Source organism: Solea solea, chromosome 5 (assembly GCF_958295425.1).
Source record: "Solea solea chromosome 5, fSolSol10.1, whole genome shotgun sequence".
NCBI classification, from domain to species: Eukaryota; Metazoa; Chordata; class Actinopteri; order Pleuronectiformes; family Soleidae; genus Solea; species Solea solea.
In genome coordinates, this window is record NC_081138.1 from 13164811 (window position 1) to 13191233 (window position 26423).

Below are 26423 nucleotides of genomic sequence, written 5' to 3' on the forward strand. Positions count from 1 at the left end.
AAAATGTCTCTTTTAAACTGTATTTAGAATAATAAGAGCCTTCTGTTTTCACAGAGATGATGAAAACATTCATGGTACCTTAACTGTCCATACTGCCGGCTACATGTCCCGCATTTCCATTTTAAATGAGAATAGATTGTGTGTTCTCCTTAAACATGGACAAACAGACCAGAGGAGATTCACAGACTGACTCAGTGACAACTGAAGCTGCTCTTCCGTGGCCTGAAACCCCGCAGCTGGTTTTGTTTGAAGAACAAAAACAATGAACGCTGTTTGACAGATGTGTGCAGGAGGACTGTCAGACTCCTGTCACTGCGAGGAGTACCTGTCCGCACACATGCTGCGCTTCCAGCTGAGCACACTGTCATGGGTGTTATACAAACAAAAACACAATAACTGGTGCTTACAGCACCTGTCTCATTAGCATGTGAAAGACGCTGTGAATTGTGTTTTACTGTAGAATATAGCCTTAAAAGTATTGCTCATAGTAAAAAGGAATGTAGGAGCATAAAAACATGCTCATGGGTTCATTTGAAGAACACGCTGATCACAGTTTTAAGTGTTTTAATCTTTAAATGACAGTGCTCAATGGCCAAGATAGAGGGAGTCATTGTTTTAGAGAGAATCTGCTGCTACAATAATTCCAGTGCAGTGTGCGGTTGAAAATTTGAAAGTATTATTCAGTAAATAAAAGAACAAAAAGATGTGTCAACAAATCTGTTTATTTAACAGGAAACACATACATGCTACAGCAGAACATATAGGGATACAAAAAATCCATGCATGTCCTATAATTGTCTCAATCATCAGCAGTGCTTCAGAGATATAAATGATGAGATTAGACACAGACAGGGTCAGGGTTTGTGTGCAGCCGGCTGAAAGATCTTTGGGTCCTGCAAATGTAACGCTAAATGCTGGCAAAAGAAATAAAAAAAGTCCTTCGTGGTTCAGATGCACTTGAGCAGGTACGAGTTGCAGTTTGCTGCTCTTCCACAGTCGCAGAGCTTCCCGATGCGAGGCCCGTACTTCATGGCACACCGTTCACCCATTCCACACTGGGGAGACGAGGAGGATGTGACAGAGAAAAAGAAGCATGTTATTCATATAATGTTAAATGTGTCTTTTACTGGTAAGGAACTTATCTCCCCCCAGATGGCGTAAATACAAGCTATGGTGTTTGGCATTTATGATTTAGCATTGCTTTATTAGTTTTACATTTTCTTGTTATTGTGATTTGTTTTTACACAGAAGAATAATGGAGAGATGAACTAATTAAATCATGTTCATACATATTTAGCCCAACAGTCTGATTTGATCTTTTTTTCCTGTGGTTCATTTCCTTTCAGCTAATTGTAGTTAGGCAGCAAGCAGTCTTGATTAGTCTGTAATTGCACAGAGAGAAAGACTGTTGTTGGCATTTTCTTCTTCTTATCTTTTAATTAGTGGTTTGTATCTTTTTTGCGACTGGTTTAATTAAACTGTAATGAAGAGGTGTGTGAAATAGGGTGGTGACTGAGCACTGTCATGACACAGATTACACTCTATATAAAAGGTGTGTTTGAATGTATACAGTGAATAAAGTGCAGTTACCAGCGGGATACTCCCTCTTTTCTCGGTGGAGGAAATCCGATTATGCATCCTGCCCAGCAGAGCCTCCAGCGCTTCTAACTGCTCACCAAAGAAGTTCATTCACAAAACAATTATGTCAGTAGATGAATTGTATTATTCTGTATCTTTTACATTTGAGATAACCCAAAAAAACCTTTCATCAAATGAATATTGTATATTTTAAGCATCCCCCAACCAAACCCCCCAAAACAAGAAAGGCAAAACTGTTTCCTCTGTAAGTATTTGCTCCTCCACTAAAGGTTAAAGTCCTGTGCACTTGAATATGGATTGTCACTGCATGAGTGGCAAGTAGAGTTTGACAGCAAGAAAAGTAATTGTTCAGAGAAAGTTCAGGTTTAAAGATAATTTAGATAGATAAACCCCAAATTAGTTTGTTTGTCTTCTCAAATGCAAAATGTAAATTTCTTTATATGCAAAAAAAGAACACTTTGTAAAACATTTCCTGACCTCTAATACTTTAGATACTGGCTGTTATCTACATGCAGCTGAACGCGTTATTTACTCTGCAAAAGAGAACCTGGAGATGTGACCTGGAGCGTCAATATGAGTCACTTTGATTCACAAATACTGATCTTCCTCCACAAACTAACATCAGTGAAGCTTTTTCGGATACTGACCAGGTCTCTGTCTGCAGCTGGTTCGGGTTTCTCCACAGTAAAGTCCTCCGCGGAGACTTCCTGAGACGCCTGCCCGTGACACAGCGCGGACAGCAGGCCGACAAACAGCAGCCCACGGAGCATCCCGGAGCTGTCCATGGTGCTGGTCCCGGTGAAGGAGGAAGAGGAGGATGAGGAGGAGGAGAAGGAGGAGAAGGAGGAGCAGTGGGTCGCAGCAGGTCCACAGGAGATTCTCCCTCCACCCAGTGGACTTTCTGCTCTCTTATATTGAGCCATAGCCCCGCCCGAGCGGCCACTGCAGGAGTGACATGCAGGAGAGTTTGTGGCAGGGATGGATGGATGATAGAAGGATGGATGATAAATGGATGATGGATGGATGGTTGGATGGATGGATGGTGGATACTAAACGCACAAGCCCTGAGCAAAGCCATTTAAATAAAAGTCGTAACTAATCCTTTTGTTTAGAAAATGCAAAATCTGACTCGGAATCTTAACACATTTGAGATGGCTGCGTGGTCACGTGATTCCAGCCAGGTGAGTTAAACAGATTTACTTGTCAGGTAAAGGTGAAACATTTAGGACCTTATAAGTTGTCTTCCATTCTTGCTATGATTTATGGATATCAGTTTTGGATGCATGAGCAGTAGTCCTCATTGGAACCAAAACCGAGGGCCTTCCTGTGTGGAGGTTTGGTTTGCATGTTCCCCCCATGTGCGCGTGGGTTCTCGCTCTCTCTCTCTCTCTCTCTCTCTCTCTCTCTCCGGCTTCCTCCCACAGTGAATGATCGTCTCCATAAATTCGCGCTGTGATGGACTGACGCAAGAGTCCTACCACGATTAGGATTATGTTTATGGGTTATGGTTAATAGATTTATTTTGGGGGAGACATTGTGGAGAGGAGATGATGACATGATTTTCCAGTCATGACACGAACAGTATCTGCTGCCAGTCCAGCGTTCAGGCAGAGAAGTGAAGGACAAAGTCAATGTTTTCTGATTCAGTCACTTGCAATGGTTTTCTGAGAGAAATTTAATTAAAAAAAGAAATCACAAACTCACTTTAATTATGTCCAACATAATTAAAGTGAGTTTGTGATTTCTTCACACATTGGGTGGTGTTAATTGTCCCTGCTTTCATTTGTAGCCTTCTTCATTTGAAGATTGTGCTTTGTAAATGTTCTCTGTTCTAACTCATTTCAACCTTAATTGTTTTTTCCCCTCTGCTCTTATTTGTTCAGTATCACCCAGTGCCAGTCTCTCTTAAAGAGGAAGTTTTCATTTGAATTTTAAATCAGAAATTTAATTAAATAAGCAAAAGAATAGTCTATTTTTTGTCTCTATCCATGGCTTTGTGCAATGGAAACCACAGATAAACACAGACATATTGTACTTTTTCATTTTTATAACCATGAATAAATACAATAATTGCTTTCTCTGCACTTTCAAATGCAGACCATCAACTTGATAGGCTGAGTGTAGTCTGCTTTCCTGGCGTTTGCTTAGCATGTATTATATTGTGGCCTGACAACATCTGCCATGGAAACTGGAAGAAAAACTTTAAGGTCCTGAAAGAAAAAAACTCTTGAACTTCTCTTTTAGATGTTGTATCTTTTTGATCTTTTCACTGTTACCAGTGTTATTCTTTATGCAGAATATTTTTTGTTTGGTTCTCTCAGATGGGAACATACATCTCAACCCATCCGTCTTCTACCGCTTTATCCTCCACATGAGAATAACAGGGGGAGCTGTGCCAATCAGAATCAGAATCAGAATCAGAAGAGCTTTATTGCCAAGTATGATTTGCACATACAAGGAATTTGTTCTGGTGTCATTGGTGCGTAACAAGCATACAACATTTTTAATAAAAAAAGTTAAGTGAAACAAGTATACGTATATATACACAGTATATAAATGTTTTTTTTTTTTAAAAAGATGAAAAAGAGCACAGTAAAAGAGCACAGTAAATAGCAGTACAGCCGGGCAGTAGGTGAGTAACAGTGAAATATTCACCAGGTGCAAAAGTTCACAGTAATGACGTTAATGTAACGCATAAAAAGGATGTAATGATAATGTGACATGTAGAGGCAGAGGAGGAGTGTGAGGAGTCAGAGTGTCGGGGGGGGGGGGGCTCCGGGCCTTGTTGATAAGGCTAGTAGCAGACGGGAAAAAACTGTTCTTGTGGCGTGAGGTTCTGGTCCTGATGGACCGCAGCCTCCTGCCAGAGGGGAGTGACTCTGTCCGGGGTGGGAGGGATCAGCCATAATCTTTCCTGCACGCCTCAGATTTCTGGAGGCGAACAGGTCCTGGAGAGATGGAAGATTGAAATCTCAGCTAACATAGAGCGATAGGCGGAGTACACCCTGGACAGTCCATCACAGGGACACATATAGACAAACAACCACCCACTCTCACACTCACAGTCAATTTAGAGGGTCCAATTTACCTAATCCCCAAATCTACATGTCTTTGGACTGTGGGAGGAAGCCAGAGAACCCGGAGAAAACCCAGACACACACACACATACGGGAAGAACAAGCAAACTCCATGCAGAGAGGCCCTTGTTTCAACCACTACACCAACCGTGTGGTCCTACATTGCAACCCATTGAACACAATCATAAAACTTTTAAATAATTGGACTGGAGCTGGAACCATGAATCAGTATTTACAACAGAAGAGCAACAACAAGGAATGTAATGATGGGCCCAGAAATCACACACACAAACACGCGCACACACACACACACACACACACACACACTAACACACACACTAACAGCCGATACGCTCACTTACCCTCAGGCCTGAGCTACAGATAATTCACTTTCAGGCCTATGAGAGTCATGTCAAGCTTTGTGCCAACATCATCAGACTCATTCATTCATTTTTAACAGTATATTCATCTTACTTCAGTACTTTTTGGGAAAGTACTTATTTATTGTTGTTCACATGTGTGCTCTGACCATTTTTACCTTTAAAGATATCCATGAATGAATGTATGTTTTCATCAGAATGCCTTGGATGCCTTTCTTTGGGACTTTAGCCACTTATACTTTATACTATTAACTGGACCTTTAAGGGAGTTGATAAAGTTTACAGACTCCCTTAAAGGGCCAGTGTGTAAGAATTAGTGACATCTAATGTGAGACGACAGATTTTTTTACAAACTGAGGACTCTTTCACTTACCTTTCACTTACCTCTTTCCAAGCACACAAGGGAACAACAGAAGTTCTTCCCTTGCATTATAAGCTCCTACTTGAACTGGCAGTTCAGAATGCTCTAAACACGGTGGTGTAAGATGGCGAGCAATTTTTTATTTTATTATTTTAAAGTGATTATACACTGATACAAACTTATGGATCGTATATTAAATTTCTGCCTGCCATAAACCTACCAAAATGTTTCACATGGGAACTTTTTGCTTGAAAGGACAATGATTACAGTGAATTTTGAACATATTATTATTGTTCAATACTTTTAACATTGTTGATATTCATTGAAGTACAGTATATTTCATATGTTGATGTCATGATATGTACAGTATGTGATATGTTGATGTTATGAAATATGTTAATGTGTATAAAGCAAATTGATGCCTTTACAGAAATGAAGTGCCTGATGAATTAAGTTCTTTGGATAGAGTTAATAGAACTTTAAAGGTACAGTGCGTAACATTTAGCAACATTTATTGGTGATGATGCATGTTCCCTCACCTCATCTCTATGTAGCCTTCCTTAGCCCCAAAACTCAAAAGATGTTTAGTTTATTTATTGTGGGTTATTGTGAACACATGACATCCTCCTGATATGAATACAAAAGGCTCATTTTTGGGGTGTTGAAAATCAACATTTCATACATTGATTGTGATTGTATACAAAGTATAAATATTGTATAGTCAATTTTAGCCCAGTGAAAATAATCTCACATTCTGGGTCATTGAAGTGAATGAAGTCATTGTCATTGTGACCTGCAGTGGACAGCAGGGGGCGCAGCGCCTGCACTTTGACCGCTCGGAGGCTGCAGAGCTACGTTTCCTTAAATGCATACTTCAGGATTAGGAAGAACACACCCAGTGACATCAGTGAGGTTTGAAGAAAAAAAAAAAGTCTCAACTCAAACTGTGCAGAGGAGGAACAGGAGGCTGAGAGTCCTGCTCGGGTTTCTGTCGGTTTCCAGCGGGGCGGGTTTTTGTTTCAGCTCCGGGAAGTTTGGGACGCGGACCGTGCGCTTCTGCGTGTAGAAGTTTGTCAGTGAAGCGGACCGCGGAGCGCAGAGAGAGGCGAGCATGTCAACTTCAGACGAGGCGGACGGACTGCGGCCGAGATATGGCTGTAAGTTCACACTTCTTTTCTGCTCACTTTTCAGATGCCACACCACTCACATCTCACACACCTCACACTCTCACACACCTCACACACAAGCAGCTCCACAGCAGAACTCAGCGTGTGTGTTTCACGCAAACTCCAACACACGTTCAGAATTTCAGTTTTTATTTCTGACAGCATGGTTACAGCCTAATTATGACTTCCGCGTTTTATAGTAATGCATCGCAGAGACGAGAGGGAGGGAGGGAGGGAGGGAGGCCTGTGCTTTTACAGATCACACAACTTTTACTCATCTCAACACACACACACACACACTCTGTGAAAGATTCAAAAAAGCAAATCAATGACTCAATTTATACATTTTTACAATTACAAATTTTAACATTTTTGTTGGAGTTCTATAGAGACTTTGTTTTTTGTTCAGAGATGTATACTGTGTGTGCTAAATAGTACATGGAAAACATAAAATGGAGGAGCAGGAGGAACAAAAATAATAATAATAATAATAATGATAGTAAAACATGGAAATGTTCCAGAAAACAAAATAAGAAATGAGAGTCCCAGAAAGAAAACTTGTAAACACTCAAACTGTGTTGTGACAGATGATATAGCTTTGCTCGATTTGAATTTTGAAAGTTTCAGACTGAAAAGTTTCAAGAAAAAATGTACGAGTTAGTCTTTAAGACCTGAGTCTAATTTAAACCACCATCTAATGTGAAGAGTAGTTTAATCAACAGTCAGATCCCAGTGTTTAACTGTACCCACATACGAGTATGTTTATGCTGTAACAAACTGACAATCTTGAGTCCTCACTTTCAGTTTTTGTCAAAAATCAGGATTTACCTGCTCATCGTCATGATACTCCCTGTGATCTCAGGTCTCCCACCAAAGTTGTGACAGAAGCCTAAATAGGGGCCTCTTTGTTTTGCACGCCCTCATCCTGTCCCCATCCCCCTCTCCATGATTTGGGGGAAACTTCCAGTATTGCTCTGCAGGCGGAATCATGGCTTCAATCTGTGAAATCTCATGCGAATTGACCCACAACCTCCACTGCATTGTTTTTGGGTTTTCATTGTGTTCATGTATGTGCCGTGTACAGGCAGAAACATCACACAGTCTGACAGTCTTGAGCTTTGTGCAAAGTGACTGCACACATTATGAACGAATGATTGTGGTTTTCAAGCCTGTGAAGGTTCTCGGTTGTCCAGGTCATAGTCATCTTCAGTAATCAGATGTACGCAAGTGGACTTTTCATGAAACACCTCAGTATTTGGAAAGTTGGAAAGGCCAGGGACCTACTGGAAACTTTCCCCCCCCCTCAGTTGCATAATAAGAATGAATACACCGCTATTTGTGGAAAATATGGAGCAGGTTATGAAGTCATGAAACATCCTTGATGTCAATTCTGGAAGAATTACAGTTTTCTGCCATTTAAGCTGCTCTGTAAACGTTTCTCTGGGCCGTGTTTTGTGCTGCAGCGGTTCTGGATGGCGTGGAGCGGCTCACAGCTGAGGAGATGGATGAGCGGCGGCAGCAGAACATGGCCTACGAGTACCTGTGTCACCTGGAGGAGGCAAAAAGGTAAGATGCTGGAAGACATTTTGTCAACTCCAAGTCTGTGATGATTCATTGTGGCTGTGAATCATGCTGCAGATTGTCTGATTGTCTGGTGTAGAAGAATGAATGAATTTACCTTTGGAGCTTCAAAATACTCTGTTTTTCATTGAAGCTGAAGGTTATTTTCCTGATGAATCTTTGGCCAGCTAAATGTCAGAAATTAGGGCTAAACAGTGGTGCATTGGCTAGCATTATTGCCTCACAGCAAGAAGGTTCAGATCCTGGTTCTACTGAAACTCAAATCTCCTACAGTTGACTTTTCTTTTCTGCCCTGTTTTATGATCCAGTTCACTGTGGAACGCATTTGGTTTCAATTGTCCTCATTCACTCTCCCTGGTTGTTTCCATGTTTTAACTCCTGCTGATGTTTAGAACATTACTGCTTTGTTTCTTTCCAGTTGAGAAATGGAAAACAGCAGCAAATGAAATCTATTTTCAGATCAGTTATGCCATTTACTTATTTGTTGATTTCATTAATCCTGATTTAAATGAAAAAGTTCATGTCCATTTATGTTGTGTGTAGCAGTGCTTCTGCACATATCAGGAGTCAGCCATGGCACAGCCAATCCCTTTTAAAACTGTAGTGTATTAAAATATGGACAAATTGCCACACTGAACACTAAATGACTCATTTTATGTTAAGACTATTGACTATTGGAGGCAAGGTGGAAGCACAACAGCAATTACCACTGGGGAAGTGAGACAGCGGCTACTGGTCACTCAGTGGGGCTTCACAATTGTATTTTAATCCCAATCACAATTTCAGCTTCCCACAAAACGTGATTGTCCAATATTGAAAATTGTGCCCAGCCAAAGGAACGTGAAGCAAATCGAGTGCTCCCTTAACAACTGCCTGCACATTCAATCAGAGTTGCTGCTGTTCCTGCACCACGCAGCTCCGCGTTTCATGGATACAGCCTGGATGAGTGACGACGCATTAAATGACAGCGATACACGTGTTAGAAGAATAATATGTAGAAAAATACTGTGGTGCTATGAGGTTTCATAGAGTTCAAATAATCAATTCATTTTAGTCACTGTTAATATAAGATCTTGAACTGATAGATCAAAGAGCAAATCAAATTTCACAAAATTATTTCAATAAGTTAATATGTAACTTGGTAAATTAGTTTCTTGAGATTTTTCTGTGTGTGTGTGTGTGTGTGTGTCAGAGGTGGTTGTAGCTCATACTTAACGATCGACAGTCGTGTATGTTTGCTTTTAGCGCCTCTGGAGTCGACCCTGCCATGGGCTGGCTGATTCAAAAGAGGAAGGATTGTGCGAAACAGGAAGTGACTCAGTCCCTGTTGATTTTAGTATCCCCTGCTGTTGCCACAGAAACCCACGGTTGTCATAGCAACAGGTTTCAGTGTGCATGGCGGATTCTTGAGGTCGTGCATATAGAAGCGTGAGTGGTTGTATGAGGCCCTGGCGTGTGCATGCGTGTGTGTTTGTTGCCCCACATCCCTCACCTGCTCTGTTATTATCACCCATCTGGGATGTCCAGGACATTCCTGGAATGATTTATGTTGTGTCTGCACCCATATATCCTCTGCCTGATGCTTCTTCTTTAGTCTGCTGAGCAAAATCATTTTTTCCAGACAACAAAAAGCAAACCCACTTACTCTACATGTCGGGTTACTGCGTTGTAGTCTGATCCATTTATACTCTGCAAGTTTTATCAGAACACTGAACTGTTTTAATCTTTTCTCAGATTTGTGATTTGGCTTCTTCTTTCTCAAACCCATCATGTCACCGGTGTGAGGAAATATTTGTTCCTGTCAAGAGGAAGAGTTTACTTTGCAGTACTGAGCAAACACAGTTTTTTACTCATGTCAGTGAGATTATATGTCTTTCATGAAAGAAGTAAATGTCTTATGGAATTAGGTTTTGATGATTCTGCATATAGTCCAGGTGCTGCTGCTCTTCAAGCTGCAATATGCATGTTTTAGTGATTTTTGTTGCTGTTGGCGTAACATTATTTGTATGCTGTGTTCTTGTGGTAATCAAGACTTGAAAAGCTCTGTAATATATTTTCCTTTGAGTTCTTATAATTACTCTTTATCTTATGGAGTTACTGTTGACAAACAGTATCACCTGAATGGAGCCTTTCTGCTCAGTTCTGATGCCTCTGATCACATAAGATGTTCACAAAAGATAATACTAAATGTTTTACTTGATCTTGTTAAAACAGCTTAACTGAAGTCATATGATTAAAGAGCAAAGGTTTAAAACCTCAAACTGGAGACTCTTTTAGGGAGAGAAGACTACAGTACATTGTATTTGCACTACCACTAATAGGATTAATCTTATTCTTTAGACCTAATGCAGTTTTCTATTGTTGATAGCCAGACTGGTCTTTCATACATGTCAGCGATGCGTTCACATTCAGCATTATTCCTTCCAGCATTAACCCTTTCTATGTTGATTGAGACAGAGATAAGTTGGCATCTTGTTACTTACTGGAGAAAGGGGAGCTACTGCCATCATCCTAAAATGATGTTGTGTAACCAAGTTTAACCATGCTTGTGCAGAACATTTTATCTTCCTAAAATGGTTTACTTCTGTGCTCACTCATAGACACAGAACTACTGCTACTGCAGGTCTTAATCCCTGGAACGGCTGCATGTCCCCACTGCGGCTCCCTGACTAGCTGCTGTGTTCCCGTGTTTCCTGTTGAGTTTCAGGCCGGCTGAGAACCATGTGGGAGAACTCTTAAGGGTTGGAATGCTTGGGAGTCAGTGTTGATGCAGAGTGGTATGACAGGAATGGCACTGACAGGTGTGCAGCAGGGTGTGAGAGTATACCTATGCGCCTTGTGGGGCTTTTTGCAGGAATGCATCTTGGCTTTGTCACTGCTGTAAACACTCTTACTGTCAGATGAGATACGTGTCTGAGCATTGAAGACCATTGTAGTCTCTGGTATGAGTTAGATTGCCACTCCGTTCTCGTTATTTCAGCACAGAGATGCACCCTTTGTTATCGTTCTTATTTTCATATTCTGAGGCTTAGGCACTATGTTTATCACGCCATATTTGAATGTGCACTACCGCTTTTTATCTTGGCCTTTGAGACACAGAATCCTTGTTAGTTGTTGTTCAACTTTCTATTGGTTTACGTGGTGGAAGATTCATGTCTTAATTTTGATTACTTAAACCTAAAAAGTAATGAAATGAAATCATCGCATCAAAAACACATGCAGTCCAACTGCTTCACTTTGCTTGTTTTGCTTTATCAAGTCAAGTTAAGTCAAGTTTATTGATATAGTCCAACATCACAAACACAATTTGCCTCGAAGGGCTTTACAGGCTGTACCACAGTGACACCCTTTATCCTTAGACCCTCACATAGAGTGTGTCACACGAACAGAACAAAACAGCACATTTACGTATTATGTTTATTTAAGAGTGGAAACAGAACAACACAAACATTTTAATTCCACAACTAAATAAAGCATTAACAGAGCACAAACCTTCACCAAGGCCCTTCAGTTTCCCAGTGTCAGTGCACACCCTTATCTGTATGGTTAATTGTGGTGAAAACAATCCTGAACCTGGTCTGTTTCCAAATCACAACCAGAATGTAATCGTTTCTTCTGTAGTTCATAAACTATACCTCCACAGAATTGTATCCAAATCCATCCTTTACCTTTTGAGTTATGCTGCTCAAAGTCAAATAAAGTCAAAAAACGAATAACTACTGCATTTTAAATGTCATTCAATTTTTTAAATCTCTCTGTATTTTTTATTCACTCTTCTGCTCGTTCCTTCATCTCCCTGGGAATGCTGTTGGACATGTTTCCTCTCTTTATTGTTCACATTGCAAACTTCACTGTTATGGAATCAGTGTACAAGCAAAGTATTTATTGATGGCGATTGAAGTCGGTATGACATAACTGCCACTGTAGCTCCATGACACATCACTCACGTTCATCTTTGTTGCTTCCTGCCACCAAGTGAAGCAGAGCTGCTTGTAAATCACTCATCTCACATTTTCAGCTAGTGACAGTTTTTCTGGGCGTAGGTGAAAGATTTCTGTAACAGAGGGGAATAGGATTCCTCCCATATTTGATGGTATGGTGACTGCGTGGTCTAAGTGGAGAAGAAAGTCATTGTAATTGTACAGTATATGTGCGATCTTTAGAGGTGACATTGATTCTGAACTGTAGTGTATCTGCAAAGAAAAATAGAAACGCTGACATACTTTTTGTGCTTCAGTTGTACCTTTGTAAATGTTTGAGTTAAATCTTAGTTAAGCCTTTCTTTTTTGGAAATGAAATAATCAATTTTTCCAAACCTGTAAGTTTTACGTCATCTCTTTGGTGCAAAAGTCTATTACACTGTGCAGAGACATTTGAAAGCTCAACATTTCTCCTGTGCCACTCTGTGCTGTGGCCGATTGTATCAGACATTGCAGACGCATCCACTTTCAGTTGTAGGTGATATTATTTATATTTACAGTCTCCTCCTCATATTGGTGCCTTGCCTGACTCACTGGTTCCGGTTTCCCCTCGGTATTTCCAAAATCTCTTCAGACGACTTGGTAATAAACTTCAACAAAACTCAGACTGAAACATACATTTCCTTTCATATCCGGTGATCACTCTGCTTTAAAGAATGCATTGTGTGGTGACTTAATCCTCATAAAATTAAATACGAGTGAAATCTGGAAACTTGAAATGAACGATTCGGAAAGAGGCTGAAACAACAGAACCACAACAGCCGACCTGCAGCTGGAGCTGTTCTAGGATAGAATGGATTAGAATAGAATAAATGTTTAATTCACAAAATAAAAAAACAAGTTAAGGGTGTGTGTTTATAATGTCTTCTCCTTGTCCTGTGTCCTCCTGCAGCAGTAACTCTGTACGACTTGTTTTGACAGGGCTAAACAAAGTGAAGTCCTGTAGTAACTGCTCTACAATGAGAGCTCAATGATAAACTAACAGGATTTGCCGTCACAGTGTGTCGGCCTGCTGCAGATGTGATTGCACATGTGTTAGAGCTGCAGGATCCTCCGTCCTCCCCCAACTCCTGTACTGATGGTCTTCCTCAAGCTGTTCTCTGTAATATGTATTCCTCACTCCTCCTTCACTGTGGTGAGAAGCAGCACAGGCAGAGCAGAGTCTTTTATTTGCTGACAGGGTGGTTTACGTTCAGGCTTATTTACTGCACCCAGAGATTAGTTGGAGACAGTAGAAGGTCTAATCAGTGTGTGTAAATTGTGCAAATGACAGGGTTCCCTGAAGGATTTGAGACATTTTTTTTTCTTGTATGCCACCATTGATGTTTTTTTTAAAAGAGACTATTTTATGATTTGAAAAGACTGACCAACAGATGTCCCGCAGGGAGACAGGATCCGGTACACAATGAAAACAGATTTCTCATCACAGAGGCCTCATTCAAGTAAAACTAGGTTCCATCTTTTTTCTCCTTGAAGCAATACCTCTTTGGAAATACACTCATTTATTTTCTTGCCGTCGGTTTGCTAAATGCTCTATAAACCCCTAGAACCAACCAACTTCTCTTAGCAAACAGGCAAAATTGTTCTGCGTTGTAAGAAGGTAGTTGATTTTACTTTGAAGTGTCACTCCCCATATGTTGGGTAAGTAGGTATTTATTCAGGTATTTATTATGCACATTATGTCACATTAAGTCATTACCTATAATTAACATTTCTTCCCATAATCACAGTAAACTCAAAAAAACAAGTGGGTATTTTATCATCTTACTGCAATAAGAGTTTTTCCATGGACTTTTACGACATTTACCGACACTTTACATTCTCATTTGCATGTGAGAGGAATTCTTTGTTGCAAACTCAAACTCCATTGATCTCCATTTAGTTTTTTTATAATCTGTGCTAGATTATGTGGGTTCATACATATCTACCAATTTCTTTGGGCAGGCTGTGCTGTGATGTGATATTTTTACACCCGTCAATTAAGACAGGTTAAGCCAGCGTGTTTCTGCATGTGTTGAAAAATGCTGCACATACCAGAGTTGTAGTTTTGATAACACCTCAACTAGATGTGTCTTTTATATTCCTTCGTTCCTTTTATCATGTCAGATGGCTTCCAGGTGATTTCTCACAGTTGCACATAGCGTCCCAAATGTGTCCGTATAAAACATGTTTAATATCTCAGTGTCACTGCAACAGTGGCCATTTTCATTTGTGGTTCTGTCTGAATCGTTACCATTTTGAAGTTATGGTGAAAGAACTGTGCTGCTGTTTATATAGCAGGTTTTATCTGGTTAGTACAGTCCAGGTAAACACACAGAGGGTTGCCATGGTGACGGCAGAGTTTTCCTGTGATTGATCGGGTTTCCTCCTCACTATCTCTGAGCGCTGATCAGGCAGCAAACCTACTGTATGTTGCCGTAACACACACAGAGTGAAGGACAAAGAAATGAAATGTGTCTCTTACCTTTGTGTCAAAGAATGTGACTCTGAAGAATGATGAGAATTTACCTTGAGAAGAGTTGTTGTTGTTGTTGTTGGAGCAAATGCTACTCATAGCTCCATAACTGTAGTTATGAGGTTATATCATTGACAGGTGATGGTGAGGTGATTTATAAAGGCTTCTATCTGAGGAAATGTCTGCAGAAACACTTTATTTTATCATAAGAGTGTTCTTGTTTGTTTGCGTTTGTTCGATTATTGTACATCAGCATCGATGCCTCTGCTGTTTTTGGCTCACTGTCTTTGTTTTTTTAAGATAGGTGTGACGTGACAGCTCTCAAAACGGAAACCAAAGCATCTTAAATATTTCGGTTATTTGATGCTGATGACGTCATGATTGACGAGTGTCATGATTGGTTGTGCCGGTTTATTGGGGATCTCAATATTACAGTACAGCTCCACTTCCTGTCTCTGACATCACAACACATAATGTGGTGTCATGTAATGCAGGGCGAGGCTGTGCTACATTTTCATATTTTTATCTTTCCTCAGAAGATTAAGAGACAATTTAGACAGTGGGAGATAATCCGTCACAATAAACAGACGGATAATCTTTGCTTTAACGTAAATCTGTCGTGCATGGGCGACTGTTGTTATGTCTCTGCCACAGTAGATTACACTCTTCCTTCCTGTTTGTCGTCTGACACCCATAAAAATAAAATGATGTTTTCAAGAAACATTGCCTGCCTCTTAACAGACTTCACATCCATATCTTTGTGTGCACTACTTTAATGTGAGCTGCAGAAGTTTGGGTCAACAGTATTACAGAGTATACACCTTTTAAAAAAAAAAAGAAAGGGTACTCAAACTCACTTTATGTTTTGCAAAATACAACCGAGGGTGGAATATAAACAAGAGACGGTGTCATTTCACTGTGCTCGCTTTCAAGGTTTAAGCAATTCTTTTTATGCTGCGCTACAGTCACATCAGTTCAAAGCCCCAACGCTTTGCTCTCACCCTTCACTGAAAAAACAAACCCCGCTCACCCCCCAGAAACAGCTTTGGCCATTTGCCTGTAATTTCCTGTTTTTAAACTGTTTCTAAATGTTCTTGTGTACAGCTGCTGCTGCTGCTGCTGCTGCAATGGGGATTACGTAATGTCAGCCTTGTGTTGCTACAAGGAGAAGAATGGCACAAGTGTGATGTGTTCCAAACTTGGTAGTGATTTGATCTGAGGGCTGTAGTGACCTACTGGCTTCCTGTAAATAGACGTCTGCCAATTTTACCCAAATTAAAAACAGTTACTTTTTATAGATTGAATCAACTCTTATGCTTTTCTTGTCGTTTGTGATGATAAACTCAACGTCTTTGGAGAAATGTTGTTTACTGTTATGATATAGACTGAGATGAATAATAGATAGCTGAAATGATCATGAGCAAATGAGCAGAAGAAAAGGACACGTGGTGACTTCACAGAAAAAAAAAAGATCCGCACCCACTAGAGCTAACAGCTGCATCTTGAGAAAATGCTGAAAGAGAAACTAAAGTTTCCTGAAAGCAGGGAAGTTCTGTTTTATCTCTTACTGATAGCATGGTCCACTGACAGAGAACAACATAGTCTGCACTGTCAATTGTATTTTCCTGCGTGGTCATTTGTGGGAGGCATCGAGGTCTCTCATGTAAACCAGCCATGAGTCACAGAAAAGAGAGGGAAAGAAAGGGAGAGGGATCAGTGCTCCATAAAAGCCCTGCAGGTCCCGCCCCGGCCTCACCCTTCCTCCACCTCCTCCTCTCACCTGGGCGTCTGTGAAACCTGAGAGTCTAAGTTACTCTTCCAGTTTGGATCTGTGTCACAGCTCGGGAGAAGTGGAGCAGGGAATGTCATGAGCTGACGAGTGATTTGACCTCATGAAGGAGGCCTCCTTTAACGTGGCGGCACAAAGGTCACAGTTCTTTTTTTAACCTTAAAAACCTTAAAAACATTAAGGAAAACTGAGTTAAATAAGGAAACAATTTAAACAGCTTCACCCAGTTGATGTTACAATTAGAGGAGCAACTGTCACAGTTTTACTTTTTTTGAAATAGATTTAAATCAGTTAAGTCGAGATGAGCCAGTTGAGGTCGTCCGGGTATCTGGATGCCACCTAGACACCTCCCGGGGGAGGTGCTTCTTGCATGTCCTTCTGGGAGGAGACCACAGGGGAGGGAGGATATCTCTCAGCTGGCCTGGGAACACCTTGGGATTCCCCCGGAGGAGCTGGTGGAAGTTGCTGGGCAGAGGGCAGTCTGGCCTTCCTTGCTAAGTCTGCTGCCCCCAACCTGGACCCGTAAAAGTGGAAGACGATCAGCATATCATTTGACAATTGTTTGAATGGAACAGACATTTGTTTATATCTGTTAATTAGAAATGACTAACATTCATAAATTAATCGATTCATTTATGGATGTTAGTCATTTCTAATTAACAGATGCCTGGAAGCATTGGTTCTCTTTTTTCCCACTCGTGAACTCGAGAAAAAAGAGCCAGTGCCACAGTATATAACAATGAAGTTATATTGTGTCACCTTTAAATATAAACAAATGTCTGTTCCATTCAAATGATATGCTGATTAAGTCCATCAGCACCACACGACTCTCTCTGCGTAACAGTGTTTAGATCTCGTGTCAAAAATCACCAAATGTTATTCACTATAGCTTTGAATAATGAATCAAAATAGATAAATAATGTAACAATAAACTTAATCCAAACTTATTGGACTTCACATACATGAATTGACACATACATTTGTGGTGGAGATGCGACGGGTATTCTGAGGTCAGGCTCTTTTGTCTGTGTGAGAAGTGGCAGTGCTGGTTCTTGGTCAGTTGGTGCACAGATTCCTGTGTTGCAGCAAAGCATGTAATGGGAAACTTGGCCCTCACTCATCTTTTCCCTGCTGTCACTTTTCTTTCCTTTTTTCCTTTCATTCAGCCCTTTGTCCCTTTCCCTGTGTCTGTTTGAGACAACAACTGTGTTCATGAAATGTTTGTTTCCACTGAGATTGTAAGCCAATGCTGTGTTTTTGATTCCTGAATCACTGATATTGTGCTGCTGCCAGAGTCACCTGCATGGTCTCCCTCTCGAGTTTGTCTGTAAACACAAAGTACCTCCATCTCCTCCACACATGGATGCACAGCTACATTTATTAGCTGTGACAATACAGAACAGTATATCGGTCAAATGAAGTGATGCTTTGTGTGTTGACACACGTATCCATCTATCAGTTTGACAACAGTTCATGGTTCCCATTATACTTGTGTTTTCTAAAATAGCATTATATTGCTGTAGTGAGTATATATGTTGTTTTTTCTCGGCTTGTCTAATAAAAATGTCCAAAATGGACCTTTCAATGACCGATTTGTTCATGTTTGCTGACATGAAGAGTAATATAAAAAATGATGCTTTAGCTATCAAATATGTTTTGTTGTGTTTACAATAATAATCACTGTTTTCAATACAGAAAAAACTGTAAACAGTAAAAAAAAAAAATGAATTAAATGTATTTGTCATAAGAAGTTAAAATGATCATGATGTAATCATCAAGTTCAAATTTCTTTACTATGTATTGGTATACATGCTATGTATACATACATGGTATATATGCAATGTTTTGCTTCCTATTTAAAGCTGCTGTAAACAGTATGACCAAGAAAATGGATGGAGGGTCCATACAATTTTTTGCAGGATTTAAAAATTAGCCTTTACTTGCTTCTTTAATTCAATTGACAAGCAGGTAAAACTAGAGCCCAGAATTAAACTCACACTGTGTTTATAGCTAACATGCAAGACATCCAGACATATACTGTAAATCCATTTATTTAGTTACTTTGACTAAAATGCTGACAGCACAATTTCCATATTCAAAGCATTGTTTCCAATGAGCATCTTATACTAGTATTCAGTTAATTTCAAAGTATTCAGTCATTTTAAACACTCGATCATCCTCGTTTAACAATGTGCACTGAGGATTAGAAACTTGTTGATCCTCATGCGCATCAGTTAACTGTACAATACAATTATTTCTTAGAGCCCTAACCCAACTTTAAAGCCATGAATGAATGAAATATGTTATGATCCCCAAGAAAGAAGAGGAAATGGCACATTTTTAGTAATACAATAACAAGTTCTGCTTTGCTATAGTATGAGCCTTGTGTTATGTAGCTGCTATCAAACATTAACTGTGAAACACAGGCTGATACCTGGAAAAGGAGAAGTATTTGAATTAAAGTTACTTTGACAGAGGCTTGTTTACAGAGCTGCCGCTGCCAGAGGTTCTGTGAAGCAGTGACGCACTCGCAGAGGTGTCGTAGGTGGATGTGAATTGTGCAAGAGACAGAGGATGTGTGTCTTCCTGCAGAGACGGCGCTCAGTGGCAGACATCTTCCTATTAGATAGACCTTTGACCTCAGCTGTGACTACATCTTCCTGCCATGAGATAATGATTCCTGGTGTCTGTTTGTACTGTGTTTGATTTCTGTTATTTAAAAAGGGTTTGATATTGTGAACCAAATGCACTGTCACTGCTAATCCATAGATTCATGTATGGTCCTGTTAATACACGTTCTGCTACTGGTTTCCAGGTTACTATCTTATTATTGCCACATAGGTAACCTGAATAATTAACTGAATGCTTACACTATTTGACTTTATATTTTACTGTAATACTGTTTGGTTAGGTTTACCGTTTCAGCTTGTCTAGTAGATTTTTATTCTCAGTGACCGGAGTTATCTGCTGCCTTATTCATGTGGGCTAACAAATTAAATTACCAAGATTTCATTTATATAATACATATTAAGTTATTGCCTCTGCCAAAGAGGTTTTTGCTGTTTGTTTGTCTGTGTGCAACATGACTCAATAAGTAAGGACAGGGTTTGATTACATTTTATGGGCATGTAGTTTATGGCTTAAGGAAGAAATTATTGATTTGAGTGGTGAAATGCGTCCATGTACAGGATTTTTTTTGACGTTGTGGAAATAATAACAGCCTTGGTAGAGGTTTGCACTTTCTGGATACTTTCTCTGGTTTACATTTATAATTGTCCGGGGCCTTTGCTAAGTGTGGCTGTGTTACTTCAAAGGTGTTCTTGACAATTGGGATTTTTGTTTGTCTGCTTTGATGTAACTGCATTTTTGCCGTCTTTGAAACTATACATTTACCGTGTCTGTCTTAAAACTGGAGTAAATGGCAACCACTTGGGTGTTTGGTCTTCTTAAATATGTAGTGACCTCATCTTAACTTTTAAATTAAGATGAGTGTTTAAATGTGTTTGTGATCATAATCTCCAATTATCACATACTGTGAGAACGATTTGTACATTGTTCTCTCATGTCTGCTCATACATTCCATGACATGAATGTAGTGTGTTACCAAATGTCATATTTGTGGCTTTTTTTTTTCTTTAATTGGTAGACATGCTTGTAATTGTCACAATCGTAACTTAGCGTTTCTCTTGGCTGTTCTCCAATGTCTTTGGATTCCAGTTGTCACCCGTGTAAAATCCCATTCATAGTTGCTGTCCTCACTGGTAAAGTGGAGGGTGTGTCTGTGTTTGTGCTGGTGAGGAAAGGGTGTGTCACTCTGATAAAAGAGCCATTCGCTCGCAGCCTTTATGGAGCCTTTCACTGCTTCAGTGTAGAGTGAAGTGAAAGCAGGGGCTTGTTTCGAGCCCAGGCTGTGTTCCATGAGTCCGTCACCTTGGCCTAAATAGCAGCCCTGTCTGGAGAGTGGAGACCCCATGTCACAACTTCCTGGGAGGGAAGTTGTTTCAGCTGCTGGTGCAGTGGCCTGTGGGCTGCACAACGTGGCTGTGAATGTACTTTTATGTGGAATAAAATGTCTTGGTTAATGAAACCCTTGGAAATGAGAATCTATTTCACTATTGGCTCAGATTTGCTGTTAGTTGGATTAATCTGAAAATCAGTAAAGTCAGCTAAAATCCTTAAATCCCTACTAAAGAAGTTGAGTGTGTGTTCTTGTATTTGTGGCTTTGTGAGTACCAATAATCATATAAACCGTATAGAGTGGGGTCATTTTGGCTGGTTCTGACTTCTTTAAAGGGCTTTGTGAAGACCTGGTTTTAGCGTTAGTATTGTGTTTAGGTTCGGCATTTAGTTGTGATGGTTAAGGTTAGGCTAAGGGGTTAAGCAATACATTATGTCTATGAGGGTCCTCACTATGAATGAAGCGCAGACGTGTGTGTGTGGACCAATTGTCATACAAAGATATCTTTGTGAGGACATTTTGACCTTGTGAGGACATTTTGACCTTGTGAGGACATTTTGGCTGGTCCACACTTTAACTGGCTTTTTGAGGATTAAGTCATTGGTTTTAGAGTTAGGGTTAGAATTAGGTTTAGTTTAGGGTCAGGTATTTAGTTGGGATGGTTTAGGTTAGGCTAAGGGGTTAGGCAATGCATTATGTCTATGAGGGTCCACACAAAGAATGCAAAACCAGCTGTGTGTGTGTGTGTGTGTGTGTGTGTGTGTGTGTGTGTGTGTGTGTGTGTGTGTGTGTGTGTGTGTGTGTGTGTGTGTGTGTGTGTGTGTGTGTGTGTGTGTGTGTGTGTGTGTGTGTGTGTGTGTGTGTGTGTGTGTGTGTGTGTGTGTGTGTTAAAGGGGGTCTGTGTAGGAGGAAAGGAATCTTTTAATCTTTCTTGGGATGTAGTTAACCTTGTTGCTGCTTGACAAAGACCTTAGTTACAGAAGAATGGGAATGTTTTCTTGGCAGATGAAAAGAGACCATGTTTGACCTCACTGTCTGCCCTCACGTGGTGAAATTCCTCATGGCCAATGATAAACTCAAGGTTTGCATGATTACAGGAAATATTTGAATTACATTTGAAGATATTCAGTATTTGATCTTTTCACAGTGAGGAGGAGGAAACCTAAATGGTACATTTTATTTTTAACGTCACAGGATATTAGAGTTGGGACATTTTGTTTTTGTTGTAGATATATTTGTATGACGATTCTCATTTATAGTGATTCTACAAGTATAGTAAGTTCAGGGGAACAGTAGATTTCATTTTTGTTGTGAAACCAAAATGGAATGATATATTACTTGTCACAGTAATGTCCAAACTGTGGTCCATAACATGTACAACAGAATGGTTTTTTTTTTTAGTTAAGAGCTACATAAAAGGTGTTTTTTAGCTTGGTCTACTTAGTGGTCATTGGGCTAGTGTTGTAATAAAATAAATCTACTATTTGAAGTAGCTTGAGGAGGAAAAGTCTTCTCTTGCAGTGGCCACTGACCCAGTTGTCCAAATCTGGTATTTGTTGAATGTCATTAGATATAACTGGGGCGTGATATCGTCCTGTCATCATATAAAGTCTGAAGTTCAGCTGCTGTGGATTCTGACAGTCAGTCACTTTGTTGTCAGTCCCTTGACAGAGTAGGAAACATGCAGAGAGACATCTGAAATCTATTTGTGTGGTCTTTTTGGGAAGTAGATAGAAATTAAAGCTGAATCACTGGAAATAAACGTTACAACTTCTCTTGTGAAACTCACTTGCACCTCATATCAGTATCTATAAGAGAGATAAGTGTTTTTTAGGGATAAAAATGGACTCCCCTTGTGCACAGTTACTGGGCAGGGATAATATAAGGTGCTGGAATCCAGTCCACCAGGTTTGTCCCAGTATGAGATCTCAGCGTGTTTCCTCTGTGGCCTAGTGCTGACATGGGCACACAGCAGGAATGTGACACCATAATTTGACCGAATATAAATGAAATGTTAAACACGAGGAGTTCAGGAGGAGAGGTTACACAAAGGCCAGGTTATGTGTTTGTTGAGCCTGTGTACATGTCGTTCGATATATTCACACCTATGATATAGATCTGTTTCAACCATGAACATCAGTTTATGTTGACACATGCTTTACTCTAACCAACATTTTTTAATGTAGTTTGAAGTCTGACTGCCACGATGTAAGTCGTCATCTCTCTGCTAACGTGACAACACCACTCGATCCAAAGAGATGAATTTACCAATCAATAACCAGTTGACTTGATCAAGAAACATTTATTTTAAACAGCTCCTCACACAGAATAGCATTACACTGAGGAAAAACCACAGACTTGTCCATAGACTTCCGTAGACTAAATGACTTTGTTATTAAGTAAACCGTGACTCATTTTAACCATTAAAAGTGCAATAACAGTTGTTATTGACTGTCATTTGTGTTCATTAATCTTTGTACAGTGACAGTTTCCAAATGTCTTCAACTTTCACTCAAGAGCAAAAATCCGTATTTAATCTGACTCGGTATGTAACTATTAACCATGGTTAAAAAATGACCTCTTATTTAACCAAAACTGGGATTGGGAGTGTTTTTCTGTAAACAACAGTAGTGCAGTGAGGAAACCTGAACAAATGACAAGTTACTGCTTGTGTACCTGGCACACTGCATATGGGACATAAGTCACTAGCTTATAGTTCTGTGCAGCAACAAGATCAGTTACTATGGAACTATGAACCACACTCGTCACCGTTAATGCTTGTTGCCACCTGACATTACTGTAAATATAATTTCCATGGTTACATTTAAACAATGACCAAGGAAATACGAAGCTAACAAGCTTTGCCTCCACCCAAAAAAACATCTTTTGTCATTGGTGTGGGAGTGTTTTGGATACTGTAGTGTTAAAAATAATGCTTTATAATCTTAACTTCCCAAGGTAAACGTATAGTTTCAAACTATAAGCACTTGGGTGCTCTTATTGATTGTAAGCTCTCCTTTAAAGCACATATTGCCAAATTGGTAACTAAGCTCAGGGTAAAGCTTGGTTTCTATTACAGAAATAAATCCTGTTCTTGCTCAAAGCAAAGCAAACCTTTAGTATCTGCAACCTTTCTGCCGTTACTAGACTATGGCTATGTGCTGCTTCGACCAAATGTTTACAGTCTTTGAACACTGTTGATCATTGTGCCCTGAGATTTGTTACCGGTTGTTGTCGACTCACTCATCACGGTGAACTTTATATTAAATGTGAATGGCCTTCTCTGAGTGTACGCAGACACACACAATGGCTGTTATTTTTAAAGAACTAAAAGCCACTGCATTCTCTTCATTCTTGTGAAGTTCTCCATCTATCTGTTCCACCTCTTAGAACAGAAATGGGGAAAAGAGGGTTCAATTTTGCAACACTCTCCAGACTGATCTGAAATTACCTGAACTGATTTCATCTGATCTTATTAAACAGATAACAAGGAACCAGTAAACAGGGCCTGTGTTTTTAATTTATCACTCTGACCACAACTCCTCAAACAACAATCTCAAGCAAACTTTACACTGTTACAATATTGTTTTTGTAAAAATTATTGTTTGTAAACTGTGTCTTAAATCTCTAATATTTACTATGACTCGTGCTGCTGACCACTTGGTCAGGTCACTCTTGGAAAAGAGATTTTGAGCTCAATGAGTTCTACCTGGTTAATTATAGGTTAAATAAAAACGTCAAAACCATAAGACCATAAGTAGTCATTTCCTCAAGTAGTTGTTTCACCTTCCCGTGTGTGCGTGGGTTTTCTCTGGGTTCTCCGGTTTCCTCCCACAGTCCAAAAACATGCAGATTCGGGGATTAGGCGATTTGAACACTCTGAATTGACCGTAGGTGTGTGTGTGTGAGAGTGAATGGTTGTATGTCTCTATGTGTGGCCCTGTGATGGACGGGCGAACTGTCCGGTGTGTACCCCGCCTTTCACGCTATGTCAGCTGGGATTGGCACCAGCAGCCCCCCCCGTGACCCTCATGTGGAGGATAAAGTGGTAGAGGACAGATAGATGGAGTTGTTTCACACATAAAGTGTAAAAACTGGTGAAAATTGTCAATCACTGCTCCCCACACTTCAAAATCATGATGTTTTGTTTTTATCCAGAAACCAAAATAATACATTTACTATAATAGATGAGCAAAGAAAAACATTAGCCCATTAACATTTAAAAAGATGAAATCACAGAACTTGCTTTTTATTTTATTAGACATAACCCACTCTGCTGGAGATTATTTTAGTAATCGATTATTAATCAGTGTAATGCATGTCCTTGCAGATGGATGGAGGCGTGTCTGGACGAGGAGTTGCCTCCTACCACGGAGTTAGAGGAGGGACTGAGGAACGGTGTCTATCTGGCCAAACTGGGCAACTTCTTCGCACCAAAGACCGTCTCCCTCAAGAAGATCTACGACCGCGAGCAAACGCGTTACAAGGTGAAGACACGTGTCATATTCATTCATCACTAAAAGATAAAAATGTGTTTTATCATTAAGATAAGTCATGTGGGTGCATTTGAAAGGGATAGTTCACCTTAATTTGAAACAATAGGCCCTCTGTGCTGCCATTTCAACCCTCTCCCTGACTGGGTTTATTACCAGAGCCACAATTTATAGTTGTTAAAAAAGCAGGAAGTGTCGCTCAAATGCGCCAAAGTGTACACACAAAATACCAGTGTGCTCTGTCGCCAAAATGGGACTTCGCCCTGGAAACAGTGTCCCGTTATTTGGTCACAGAAAACCTTTCTCCCTTTTATGGAGCCACAGAATCATACTGTTTTTTTTCTTATGTCCATAATTTGGGTCAGTAATGTAACATAGATCAAAACAACAGTCCTTTAAGCCTTTGCCTTGAATCCCAGTGTGTGACAGCAGGTCTGTATCCATGTTGTGAAGCATTTGGCTGAAAGGAGCCTTGTTTTACAGTTTCTGTTGTCAGTGTGGCTGAGGCTGAATTGGAGCCTTTAATGTGGGAGTTAACAACATGTCTGTTGTGTCCTCACATTTGCTTTCTCGCTCTCTCTCTCTCTCTTACAGGCAACAGGTCTCCATTTCAGACACACAGATAATGTCATCCAGTGGCTCAACGCCATGGCAGAGAAGGGCCTGCCAAAGGTGAGAGCGCGTCACATTTTAACTCACAAACTTCAATAATGTTGCTAACATGCAAATGTACCTATAGGTGAAGTTAGACGTCACATCCACATATCTCATTTATTTAATAATGAACGCCTGCAGTCCACATTACCTCGCCATTTTCTCGCCCCGCTCCAAAAACAGACGCAGAGGCAGAAACCTTTGAAACCTTTGAAAACAATGACCCAGTTGTTACCCAAATTCAGTTCATGATTGGTTCTCATTGGCCACAAGCTCTGTTAACAATTTCAGTTTCATTTTCACATTGTCATCATTTTCATGACAGGAATCCTCTCTCTTCCTTTGCACTAGTGTTGTTTAAGCAAACGACTGCACATGAGAGAGTCGGCTTTACTCCAGTTTACAGTTTACCTGAATCCCATTATATATGTTTTTGTGTATGTACTCATACAGTTAGTTCTGATATAAAGATGATTCTGCATGCATTGTTTCTTTTCTTTTTTTTAATGCCTTAGTCAGATTGATACATATTTAAGTAATTGTTTATCTCATCTCAACACTCAATAAAATCAAATATATCTTAACATGATTAAAAAACGTTCCATTTTAAATGATAACATTTCAGTTTATGTTGGTGCTGAATTTACAAATGTTCGATTAACATAAGTAAAGCTGCAGTAAACTTGTCCCGTTGATGAAGGGTCATTTTTATGCTCTTCTGTTGCAGTTCAATGAAATTTTAAATTTAGCTCCTCAAAAAAAGGATCATGCTGGAGCAGAAAGACAGACATTCATGCAACTATTGTTTCTTAATTTGCTGTTTAGCTGTCGCTTTTTTTGTTTTCCATATTTTTTCTGTATAACAATAAGCGACAAACAAGCAACATGAAACAAGTTTCCCGTTCATTTCCACCATTGGCTGTAAATTAA

At 39.9% G+C, this 26423-nt stretch overlaps 2 protein-coding genes across 2 annotated transcripts in view; one reads left to right on the top strand and one right to left on the bottom strand.

Annotated features, from left to right (window-relative positions):
• Positions 1-704: 704 nt before the first annotated feature.
• On the bottom strand, positions 705-7458 carry cartl (cocaine- and amphetamine-regulated transcript-like). Its single transcript, XM_058629897.1, has 4 exons — positions 7412-7458; positions 2247-2541; positions 1591-1668; positions 705-1055 (listed from the first exon to the last, which is right to left on the bottom strand). The coding sequence occupies exons 1-4, from the start codon at positions 7423-7425 to the stop codon at positions 948-950; spliced, it is 495 nt and encodes a 164-aa protein (XP_058485880.1). The 5' UTR covers positions 7426-7458; the 3' UTR covers positions 705-947.
• Positions 6326-26423, top strand: part of iqgap1 (IQ motif containing GTPase activating protein 1) — a 40875-nt gene continuing 20777 nt past the window's right edge. The window contains exons 1-4 of the mRNA XM_058629886.1: positions 6326-6574; positions 8047-8149; positions 24677-24833; positions 25434-25511. Of these exons, the coding sequence (XP_058485869.1) occupies positions 6529-6574; positions 8047-8149; positions 24677-24833; positions 25434-25511 (384 nt within the window). The 5' untranslated portion in view covers positions 6326-6528. The remainder of the gene's footprint in view (positions 6575-8046; positions 8150-24676; positions 24834-25433; positions 25512-26423) is intronic.